Source organism: Lagopus muta, chromosome 4, assembly GCF_023343835.1.
Source record: "Lagopus muta isolate bLagMut1 chromosome 4, bLagMut1 primary, whole genome shotgun sequence".
In the NCBI taxonomy this organism is placed as follows: domain Eukaryota; kingdom Metazoa; phylum Chordata; class Aves; order Galliformes; family Phasianidae; genus Lagopus; species Lagopus muta.
In genome coordinates, this window is record NC_064436.1 from 49,255,616 (window position 1) to 49,268,123 (window position 12,508).

Here is a 12,508-nt window from a genome sequence, read left to right on the forward strand (position 1 = left end):
AAGGTAGTGCTGGCAGCACAGGAGGCAGTAAGAGGAGAAGGGAGCACTCTGTCTCTCCTGCACTTTTCCTCCTCAAAACAGGTGATCTCTGAACCCCGTGAAGGTGTTGGCAGTGTCAGGTGGCAGTGACAGTGACAGTGTTACATGCGTATTTATGTACATCAAGCAGGGCTTGAAGGGCCTTAATAAGTGTAAAATGGATTTTATGTTCACAGTAAGTTGTTCAGTAAGATAACGTCTGCAGCTGAGGTGGCCATCAGCATTTAGCAGCACTTTCAGGTACAGATTCTGATATTAGAGTTCAGGAATTGGGCTCCATGATCCCTATGGGACCCTTTCAACTCAGGATATTCTATGATTCTATGATTAGAGATCATCTTGCTGGTGCTGGGGGACATGCAAAGTGCTGTAGGACAAGCTAGTTCCTTGACACCACGGGCAGCCCCAACCCAATCCCAGCAGCTGGTTCTGTTGGATCAGGGAGGCTTTGCTCTATCTCCGCCTTCTCCACCCTCCCATTGCGTGTCTGTAGCTTTCTAGACTTCAGCCCCACTTCTGAGCCAAACCCACAACAGGATACAGAGACTTTTGTTTTGTAAGTTGACCTAAAACTGACAGTAATGATTCATTTTTAAACTTACCTACCCCTGAGATAATAAGTAATTCACTTGCCAATGGGTGGCCCATGTGAAGGTAATGATTACTCCCTGGTAAAATGCCTGCTTACCAAGCTTTGATTTTACTCAGGGAAAGGTAAAAGCAGATCTTTAGGAACAACTTGTCAAGTGTAAAAAGAAGATGTTTTTCTCTGCTTTAATTTCTACTAATGATGTGAAATAATTCCCAGAAGTAAAACCAAAATGGCTGGCTCTGACACGTTAAAAAGAGAATCGTTTTTATAAATTACATTTAAAAGTGAGATTCTATCAAATCTGATGCATGTCTGTGAAAGGCCTGGCTTCAAAGAAATTGTGATTTCTGAAGGAAAAATACTGCCTGGACATGACTGTCACTATCGATGCCCCTCTAGCTTCTCTACCTCCCTCTTTGCTCTCCATATTCTTGAAAATAGAATGACTGTTCCACACCAGGAGCACCAGTGTGCAACACCCATGGCCCAAACACACCAGCAGGATCAGACCCTGCCACAGACCAAGGCTCAGAGACGTATGGTTTCCTAATCCCAAATGCAGTTTCAACATGCATGCATGGTAACCAATGCAACACAAATGATAAAATTGTTGTCATTAAGAGTATATATCAGAGTCTTTGTGGAACTGCGACTAAATAATGCCATTACATGGAACAAATAAATTTGGCTGAAGCTTTATCCTTTATTAGGATACAGGCCATCAAACACAAACTGTGGCTATTTCTGATGGTGGCCTGCAGAGTTTCCTACAGGGGCCAGTGCCCTTTGACAGTCAAAATAAAGCAGTCATTAATGCAAATCGTGGCAAATAAATGAGGGAATGATGCAAAGGCTGATGGAATTGTAAATAGAAATAAGGAGGTACCAACTGAGGAGCACTCAGTAGGTGGGACCTACTTACCAGGAAGTCGAGATATGGCTAACACAAGATTGTGGCACTTAGGAGTAACAAACACAAGACTTGCTTGCTGGGTTCTACATAACCCCAGTGAGCAATATCTCTGGAATGACTTGGGATTAGAAATGACAAAGAACTCAGCATGCTTCGCTTGAGAGGAGAGTGGAGAAATGGGCCTCGTGAGACAGAGGAGTGGGGAGAAGAGAGGCAGGTGGTCTTCATCCCTATGTCCAGCAAGGGTGAGAAAAGGCAGAAAGTCTGAAGAATGTGGAAAGAGACACAAACACAATTCCAGTGAAATAAGGACTAAATGTGAAGGCCAAATAGAGTTTGGCCTGCAAAATTTATTAAAAAGAGGATAGAGTTGTAGCTTGATGACACAGCTTGAATACCATCGTAAAGCAAAAATAGAGGAACTGAAAGACTATTTACTCAGAGAAAGGTTTAATGTAATGCTAGCTGGAAGAAAAGCCAGACAAATTCTCAGGAGAATTTTTGTTTTGTCTTCTTGTCAAAGAGAATAATTAACAAACAAGCCTTAAAAGGAAGTGCTAGGCTCTGCAGCTCCTTGATGCCATAAAATCAAGGCTGGGTGTTCTTCTGGAAGATGTGTTTTACTCAGATTAATGTTACAAGACTCAGTGTGCCAATAACAATACAATGTAAAGGTCCATGTTATATACAATCACTCATATTAAATGTTCTGATGGTCCTTCCCAGCTTTAAAAGGCCATGAATTAACTATTCTAAGTCCCAGTGTCATTTTTTATTTGTGCTCAGTGGTAGATCCCATTGTCCTGCAGTCACGGTTGTCGGCATTTTCAATCTCCTGTATTTCTGCATTTCCTGCCTGGATTTAAATGTAGAATGAGATTTCAGAGATTTACTCTTCCCTTGCTGGCTTACAGGGCTGTGCAGCCAATTGCAGGCTGCCTGTAATAAAGAAGTGATTCTCCTCAGCTTTTCTGAAGTGCTGGTCTGATAAGAAAAGAGACAAGCACACCACACACCATACCACAAGCAGCAGGCAGCTCAAAAGCTTGCCAGGTTGTCCTTTGCACAAGAAGATAAGAACCATTTTTCCATGGTGTGAGGGTGTACTTATTATCTCCTACTTGACTGTTCTTGTGAAGGTATAGATGAGCCAGGGGCTGGCACAGAATGGGTGCTTCTCATGCAGTCTGGTATGGCTCTTTCATCTGCTTTTCTGAAGCCTTATTATCTATGTGAAAATGAGCTTGCAGAACTGCTGAAGGTCAAAAAGAAAGGCTGGTATTCTGGTGGCAGCTAGCAGCTTGTAATGAGTGTCTGCTTCTTCCTTCGCCCAGGTTTTATCAGGCTTTGAATGAGTTTGACATCATGACCGCTGAGGACTCTACTGCAAGGATGAGCAACGATTCCACCAACGTGAGCACCACGAAAGTCCCTGAAGGTGTGGCCGGTGCGCCCAACGAGGCGGCCCTGCTGGCACTGATGGAGCGCACCGGCTACAGCATGATCCAGGAGAACGGGCAACGCAAGTATGGCGGCCCACCGCCTGGCTGGGATGGCCTGCACCCTCCTCGTGGCTGTGAAGTCTTCGTGGGCAAGATACCCCGTGATGTCTATGAAGATGAGCTTGTCCCCGTGTTCGAGTCTGTTGGCCGCATCTACGAGATGCGCCTGATGATGGACTTTGATGGGAAGAACCGTGGTTATGCCTTCGTGATGTACACACAGAAGCATGAGGCAAAGCGGGCTGTCAGGGAGCTGAACAACTATGAAATCCGCCCAGGCAGGCTGCTGGGTGTGTGCTGCAGCGTAGACAACTGCAGGCTCTTCATTGGAGGCATTCCCAAGATGAAGAAGAGAGAGGAGATCCTGGAGGAGATCGCTAAAGTGACGGAAGGTGTACTGGATGTCATTGTCTATGCAAGCGCTGCAGACAAGATGAAGAACAGGGGTTTTGCCTTTGTGGAGTACGAGAGCCATCGAGCAGCAGCAATGGCCAGGAGGAAGCTCATGCCAGGAAGGATCCAGCTGTGGGGACACCAGATTGCTGTCGACTGGGCAGAACCAGAGATAGACGTGGATGAAGACGTCATGGAGACTGTTAAAATCCTCTATGTGAGGAACTTAATGATTGAGACCACAGAGGACACCATTAAAAAGGTCTTTGGGCAGTTTAACCCTGGCTGTGTAGAGCGGGTGAAAAAAATACGTGATTATGCCTTTGTGCACTTTACAACCAGGGAAGATGCCATCCACGCCATGAATAACCTTAATGGTGTCGAACTGGAAGGCTCGTGCCTGGAGGTTACCTTGGCCAAGCCAGTGGACAAGGAGCAGTACACTCGCTACCAGAAAGCAGCAAAAGGAGGGGCTGCAGCAACACCCGAAGTAACTCAGCAACCTAACTATGTTTACTCTTGCGATCCATACACACTAGCGTATTATGGATATCCATACAATGCCCTGATAGGGCCCAACAGAGATTACTTTGTGAAAGGTTAGTAAGCACAATCAGGGGATGCGATGGGCAGATTTGATCTGAGGCTGGTGTGACCCTAGGTCTGTCTGAAACAAAGGACAGCTGGTGCCTGGCTGTTTTCTTAACCACTCTTTTAGAGGTCTTTTTGTCATATTTATATTCCATTTCATTTTAATTTATGATCTTGCAGAGATAAAAGTTAATATACAGGCTAGCATCAGAACTACACAGACAGAATAAGCAAACAGACCAGTTATGGGGTGGAGAAGGGAGGGACCTGGTTTTTCTGAGCGTTGTACTAACACTGGCCAAATGGACAGTCTTTAGGTTCTGATGTCTCTTTCCAAAGAGCTGCATCCTAGGTATTAGGGATCATGGCAAAGGGTGCTCCTTCTGCCTTCTTCTAGAGGTGTGGGTGCAGTGAGAACCACCTGGTAGACCTCAGCAACCAAAGGGAGGGGTGTCAGGGAAAGCCTGAGCTCAAAACTTACCAGATGTCATCTGTCCTCTACATTAAAATTACAGCAGTGCTGCATCCTTCATAAAGCCTATTAAAAACCATTTGCAGAAGGAATAAAATCAGTGCAAAACAATTATTTTATTATGTATACTTTAATCAGTTGTGGATTACAACCATTATAAATAAACTGCAAATGCGTTATTCGCTAATTCACTGAAAAGACAAACAAAAAACAACAAACAAAAAAACAAACAAAAACTAGTGGCTATTACTGTTATTATAATTATCCTGTACTTATAGGAACTATAGTTTCCTCAAATTTATTGTGCAATTGCAAACAAGAGGCAGAGTACATTAATACCACAATTTCCAAAATACTGTCATAAAGTGCGTGGTGTTGGAGAGGGGTAATATTCACATGTACAGAGAGAAAACAAAAGACATTTATAAAAATAAATTCAGTGGTGTGACAAAGGTGGTTAAAGACCAGATAAAGCTCTGGGCTATCCCTGCATTTCTGAGAGGTTGAGACTCCTCTGGAGGACAGCTGAGAGCGGAAGCTGTTTCCATTGCTTAGACACCACCTCTGAGGGAGCCTCTCTCTCCTTACTGTCTGTATTATACCTGAAAAACTGGACACAAAAGTTGCATCAGTACAAAAAAGCAGTTAATTTACCCTCAGAAATGTCAAGAGCAAAACCTGTGTAATCTTACTGGGTGCAACCAAAGACAAAATCTTTTTTTTTTTTGTAAGCAAAGTCACTCAGATCAAACTGGCTCCAGCAGTCTCATTCCTAGGCATGTGCCTCCCAGTTTCCCAAAGTCTGTTTGTATTCCCCACATTGCTGCTACTGTTTGTTGTTCACCATCTTTTTCTATGTTGTTATCATAAGCAGGCAGCATACGAGGTAGAGGGCGAGGCGCAGCCGGCAACAGAGCCCCAGGCCCCCGTGGCTCCTACCTGGGGGGATACTCTGCTGGCCGTGGCATATACAGCAGGTACCACGAAGGCAAAGGAAAACAGCAAGAAAAAGGATACGAGCTAGTACCCAACCTGGAATTACCAGCTGTCAACCCAGTAACCATTAAGCCTGGTGCAGGTCAGTATGTGCAATTGGGTAGGCTACATCTGCAGGATGGGAGGAATGTGGAGGTGGCAGGAGAGTTCTGAGACCATGGTCCAGGGCCGGCCCATGTGGCAACCCTGCTCTCTCCAAGTTTCTAAACTGCTAGTTTCACCCTGGGCAATTTCCCAATCCAAATTTCCAGAGCTCTCCCCAGTTCAGTTTTTGTTTCTCTACAAGGCTGGGAAGAGGAGCAGGTGCTTTCCTACTGCAGGAAAGTCCCTGGCTAAGGACAGTTCCTCCACCACCATCAGCAGCATGGGGAGTAGTGTGGGTGTCCTACTTACAGTCACACAGCTGAGATACAAACTGTGCTCTGCTGGGCTATGAGAAGCAGGCCCAGGGTCCAGCAAATTTTAACTGCACACCTAAGCAGCATTGAATACTACAGTTGCAGTAGTTTACCAGAACAGGTTCCACACTGCCAGTGCAAATTACAACTGTCATCTAATGAGGGATGAATCCTTCGTAACAGAGGGATGAGATAATGTGAGAAGAAGCATTGAGAAGGAGTGCTGTTAAAAGATCAGAGCCAAATCTTTAAAGGAAGATCTCTGGCTTCCAGAGAAAACTACCCACTCACAAACAGAAAATATTACCATTATCCGTGCTTGTAAAGATAATTCAGCTATTACTGAAGGATGACTGAAAAGCTGTCAGTTTTCTCCTTGAAACACACACTTGATTTTACCCTAGTATTTATCAGTGATGTCCATGTAGTGGTGTCCATTTGATTACCAAACAAAAGCCTGATTCTCAAGATTAAGTGCTTCTACATTTCCAGCACATTCAGATTCAGAAGTCTTCATCTGGTCTTCCCCTCTACCACTGCTCCAGCATAGGCCCTGAGTGCTGAAGCACCATGCTTCTTTTTCCCAGCCAGATGAGCTGATCAGTTAAAAAGGCCATGTGCAAGACTGACCTCTGTTATCAAAAGGAAACTACTCTAAGATCACCTATCAGAATGGAAAAGTAGAGGTGTATCAACTCTGGAAACTTCTACCTCTTCAGAAATATCTCAAAGCTCAATTCCTTGCAAATGGTTAGGAAACTTCTGAGACATCACCCCAGTATCACAGCTGCCTGATTCTGCTTTTCTGCCAGAAGACACTACAGAATAGAGCCTGTGAGCTCTCTGTCTTTGCATCAGTGGGGCATTACCCAGGTTATTTAAAGCAGTGAAAAAATTGGTTTGAGCTGACCGGGTGAAAGTGATCTATTAGTTACCCCATCTTCCTTGTGAACAACTATCCTGCTGAAAGACTCAAGAACTGAAAGCTGAACTGCACGTTATGAGGCAACAACAGAATTACAAATGTGATTATTGGGAATGCCCAGCAAAGCATATTTCTTCCCTAAACAGTGCAGTGAAACTCCATATAAGACCATGTACAAACTCAGGATCTCTGATACACACTCTGATTGGAGCATTTACCTTTTACCTGAAAGACAATAGCTCTGTGTATTTTGGATTGTCCAATTTTGGCACAAGGGAGAATTATAGTAAGAGTAATTTCTTTTTTAGTGATGTTAAACAGATTGATACTGAAGCAGAAAGATAGGATATTAATCCAATTTAGGCCTGGGAAATGTATAATAATACATTAGCTGGTATTTGATACCGTTGGCCAAAGGGTAGCATATAGACTGACCCAGTTTCCTGGCTGCTACTTCTACAGTAAAAACAGCACCTTTTTTTCCTGAAGCAGCCCCATGTCCTTTGATATCAGCGGCTAGAACAGAGATTTTGCCAGGACAGTAGGTGCTTCTTGACAGTAGGCCAGGGAGAGAGTGATGATGGTCAGAAGGGGCTGCTTGAATCCAGAGCAAGGCCCTAGCCCTGCGACAGCCATGTCAAGGGGAGAACTATGGGGAAGAGCAGACAGCACCAAGCCCATTACCACACACATTTCAAGAGCATTGGCTGTGGTTCTTCAACCTGCAGGGGGGGGCAGACTTGCCACCGGTCCCCAACTAGCTCGTGAGACTGCCTATTGTGGTGGGATCTAGCAGAGCCAAGAGTAAGGCTGTGTGTTCTTTGAGAATAGGCTCTGGAGACTCTTCTCCAGTAGGCCTGATGTGTCTGGTCTCTCTCCTAGTGGCCATCCCTGCAATTGGTGCCCAGTACTCCATGTTTCCAGCTGCACCACCGGCCAAGATGATGGAAGATGGCAAAATCCACACAGTGGAGCACATCATCAACCCTATTGCCGTCCAGCAGGACCCAGCCAGTGCAGCAGCTGCTGCAGCAGCCGCAGCCGCAGCAGTAATACCAGCTGTGTCAACGCCTCCCCCCTTCCAGGTGAGTTCAGCACAGACACCCCAATTCCATATGTTCTGCTCTGCATACCCAGTGCAGGGGAAAAGCTGCCTACAGCACTCTCTGACTGATGCTCTTGCTTGGTGCCTGCTTCTGTGGTACTGGGCTGTTGCTCAAGCATGACCCCACTGAGATCCTCACATCCCACTGCAGCTCTTGGGTTGATTTCTACTCCCATTACTTTGTCCTTTCCTTCCAACATGCAGAGAAGTTCATCTCACATAACCTGAGACTTTCCCCCAGTGGTTATGTCTGGCACCTGAGCCATACGCCTGCCTTTACATGGAAAAACTTCCTTGGTAATCCAATCCAAACCACTCAATGTGTCACAGGAGAAGAGCAGGCACCCCAAAAGTGCTGTTCATTTGACCTGTCTTAGACATCTGCACTTTGGACAGTTGCTTTTACTCTATGAAGGACCCAAATTTGGTAGGAAGAGGAGAGTCCCCAAGAGGACATCTCACTGTAAATGCAGTAGACAAGGACAGGAAGATAGACAGTGTGTGCCCTGTTGAGTGAGAGAGATGAGTGAGATACACAGGGTAGTCTGGATTGGGTGCACATGAAGGGTATCCAGTCCGACTGGTGCCATGACAATGGGGAGCCTGTTACAGTGCCTGTCCACATTCTGGTGAAGAACCTTTTCCTAATCCCCAACCTGACCCTAGCACTAGGCCTGCTTGTGCTCAAGGACTGTTTGAACTATGCATGATTTGGCTGTGAGGCTGCCCACTGTGGAGTCAGGAGTTGGACTGGATATCCCTCATAGAGTCCCCTCCAACTCAAGACATACTGCAATTCTCTGATTTCAGGGCCGCCCCATAACCCCAGTGTACACCATGGCCCCCAACGTGCAGAGGATCCCCGCTGCCAGCATTTATGGGACAAGTTACGTGCCGTTCGCAGCACCCGCTGCAGCAACAGCAACGATAGCCACTCTACAGAAGAATGCCGCCGCTGCTGCCGCCGCCGCTGCCGCCTATGGGGGCTATGCTGGCTACATACCTCCGGCCTTCCCAGCTGCCACCATCCAGGTGCCCATCCACGACGTCTACCAGACGTACTGAGACTGTCGGCAGAGAAACAAACACTGAAGGAACACTTTACTATTTATGAAGAATGCGCCTGCTGCAGGAGAGTAATGTCAGGACTCAGTAAACTGACGCAGAACCTGAAAGTGAAGAATGTCACAGAAAAACATGTTCAAAATGTTTTCTACGCTTGAAGTTTTCACTAACTTTTTTTAGGCTATTTTTAAAATTTAACATGCCTGTATTCATACATTTCTAAACGACTTTGATGCAGCCACCCGTCACTTATGTGCCTTTATACGCATCACAGTGGGGTTGCACAGGGTCCTTTTTTTTAGCAGTTATATTTTCAATATATTTGTGGTATGAAGGTTATTTTTAGTAACTACTGCACTCCAGAGATGTCTATTTTGTAGTGCCTTTAATAATATATCAGCTATATATTAAGAAGCACACCCGAGCAGCTAGGGAAAGTTTAAACGATATATTTTGAAGAATATATTCAATATTTAAAGAATACATTCCTTAGATTTTTTTTTTTTTTTTTTTTTTAAAGAAAAGAAAAAAACAACAAGTATCTTATTTAAGAAATGTTATACTGGAAAGTGCAATTTGAAAAACGTGCAAGACCTCTGCGTTTTTGTGCTGGCATTAATACAGTCTGTTTGCTACTGTCTGAAATCAAAAGTAATTCATATTGCCTTTGTAGGAGGAACAGAAAGAAGAAAGCCTCCTCACGCGAAGCCCTTTGCAGTGTGATTAGCAGGCTTATGATGCTCAAAGGAAAGGCTCAGAGTTTTCCTCAACAACTGGAATTTTTATTTATTGAAGCTACCTGTAGTTCAGCCTTGGAGCACGCGCAGATACGCGCACCTCACATTTTGCGTAAGACGTCTCGACTTCGATCTTCATCCAGTATAAAACCCAGGCTCTTTTTAAATGCTCTTTATTTTATTCTTTGAAGTATATGCTGTAGTGACTGAGAATGTATGCTGTTGTAGGCAAGAGCACGCCCACTCCTGGCAGCAGGATGCGCGGTGCTACTTACCCATAGCTTCATCACGTCCCATGAGAAATTTCCGAGGTACTGGGGGTGGTGGTGATACTGGAATTGACACAGCAACGCTGGCGTCCCTCCTGGCCTCCCTTCCACACCGACTCCAGCTCCCGCATCTGGAGCTCTGTGTGCACATCAGGGATGGGAAGGATTGGACCCAGCCGTTTTAAGATGTAGAGCTTGTAAATACCTTTTAATATACTTTTTAAAAGTCATTTTATGTTGCAAATTTACATGGTATGTGGTTTGCCACAAAACAAACACAGTTTATTTTGATGTTGTTAAAAAAAAAAAGTTTGTTATATTAAGGAGTAAATATATTATTGCAGTGTTTTGTGGCCTGTTTAAAGGCTTTTATTTAGTAGTGCAGTGAATGTAAAATATGGTAAAACGTTAAAGAAATATCTCACCCATTTTATGAAGTGTATCAACTCTGCAATCACAGCTCCAGCGAAGGGAGGTGTGGAGCAGGGAGTGAGTAAACAATTTTGCTTTGCTTTTAGTGGTATAAATACCAGCTGAAGGGGTTTCATATAAAGTATATTTTGACAACAGAACCACTTTCGGATCATCTCCAGCTTAGTAAAGTGACCTTTTAATGCATATTTTTCTTGCCTCAAAATGGAGCGGTTGTTTTTAGGTGCTCTTACTCAGCAAAGCTGAGCTCTATTTAAACCTGTCCAACTGCTATCAAAAGCACTGTGAGGAAGTTAACCATTAAGTCGGACTCTGACCCTCCGTGCCCCTTCCCTGGAGGCTTTTGCCATCTGTCCCACCGCTTCTGAAAACAAAATCCTTAGCCCCCAAACCCTCATCCCAAACACCGTGCCTGTTTTTAGGGTGAGGGGAGGTGAAGCAGACAAAGCCTTGCCAAAAGACCCTGGCGGGAGTACCCAAAAAGTGCTGGGGGCTCCAGCTAAGGCTTTGTACAGCTCAGTGCTAACTGCCACCATGGGTCACAGCCAACCTCAATGTTGTCCAGGCACTGCAGGCTCTGCTATCCCCTTTCCAGCTCCTCCATCACAACCATGACCAACCCAGAAGAGTGTCAAAGGGCAGTGGTTGTTCTCCCAACCATCCTCTCCCCACTGGCCCCTGTTGCTTGCATCAGGGACAGAAAGAAGCCCAAAGAGGCGAGCCCCTAGGCCACCACGCCAGGGCAGGAGCTGGCAGGACGTGGGAACGCAGCCTCCCACCCCCATCTTTTCCACTTGCTTCTAAACCATTTCATGTACACTACTACTGAGGTAAGTCTCATAACTTGAAATGTGAACATCTTTAGGTTAAGAACAAACTGTTCAAAGAAATATATATACATATTATTAAAAAAAAAAACTAGTGTGCCTTATTCTTGAAAGAGCTGATATTTTAGGTGTTTTATTGTATCTCTGTTTTCTGTATTGTCAGAAGCCTCTGAATTTATTTAGTTCTTGCTCCATTTACGGTACATTTCTAGGACATAGTGAATAAAGCATTCTATAAAAACAGAGACTGTTAATTTATTGTAACATCCTACTGCCAGGTGGGCTTCCCTGGGGGCAATGTGCCCCCTCCTGGCTGGGCAGGTTCTCGGGGCAGGAGGGAAGCAGGGAGCCATGGCCAGCATCCCCACAGGCTCCTTGGGAGCAGAGATGGGCTGAAGGACAGTGCTAACCCCAGCACATGCACTGGGTACCTCCTCAATTATCCAGCAGTTGTGGATCAGCCTAAATCTCTTCTGAAACCCAATTTAGAATCCATGCCTGGATGCAGATGGAAGAGCTGAAGCTGCTGTTTCTCTGTGCTTTCCACTCACTTGCTGGACAAGACCACTACAACCCTGGGCAGAAGCTCTGGGAGCTGGCAATGGGGTGCTCTGTTAAGAGAAAGCCCAACATTATTAACCTCTCAGCATGCTTCAGCCCACAAACACAGCCCTTCCATGAAGAACAGATCACAGGACTGCACTTCCTGGAAGCAGTCCTACAGACTACCCGTTTGTTTCTTTGCTGTAAGCCCATCTGAAGATTGTTGGGTGCATACACCAAGCCTTGGGACAAGGGCAGTGTGAGGGAGAAGAGCTAAACCCTAAGGCAGAGCAGAAAGGTTACCACTAGTGAATAATCCCAAAAAGGAGACCAGAACAAATACTGCACAAGCTTCTATATCCTTCATTAGGACTAAAGTGTATCTGCAACTTCCTGTCTTTAAAAGCATCACTTCTCATAATGCAATTAAGTCAAGACATCCCATGTTAATGTCTTGGTTTTCCTGGAAGATACTAATAATGAGACATTTCCCTACTGCTTTTTTGTTTGTTTGTTTGTACTAGGAAAGTGGTTTTTGCTTGTGAGTTTTGTTTTTTTTTTTTTTAATTTTTATTTTGTTAGGACTTGGGAACGGGTAGAAAGACACCTAATTTTGCTTGCTATGTCTAAACGTTGTAAGTTTGGTTTAGGAAGTCTGTGCATTCCACTAAAAATGACCAGTAGCGGGTCTCCATATCTTACTTAGTAA

General features: G+C 44.9%; 1 protein-coding gene across 9 annotated transcripts in view; it reads left to right on the forward strand.

Annotated features, from left to right (window-relative positions):
- The window catches only part of RBM47 (RNA binding motif protein 47), a 73,636-nt gene extending 64,129 nt beyond the window's left edge, over positions 1-9,507 (forward strand). For 8 of the 9 annotated variants that reach the window (XM_048941581.1, XM_048941577.1, XM_048941579.1 and 5 more), the window contains 4 exons: positions 2,879-4,038; positions 5,374-5,580; positions 7,704-7,906; positions 8,737-9,507. In XM_048941581.1, the coding sequence (XP_048797538.1) occupies positions 2,910-4,038; positions 5,374-5,580; positions 7,704-7,906; positions 8,737-8,991 (1,794 nt within the window). In that variant the 5' untranslated portion in view covers positions 2,879-2,909 and the 3' untranslated portion in view covers positions 8,992-9,507. The remainder of the gene's footprint in view (positions 1-2,878; positions 4,039-5,373; positions 5,581-7,703; positions 7,907-8,736) is intronic. The other variant, XM_048941578.1, reaches the window with a different exon arrangement.
- The last annotated feature ends 3,001 nt before the right edge of the window (positions 9,508-12,508 follow it).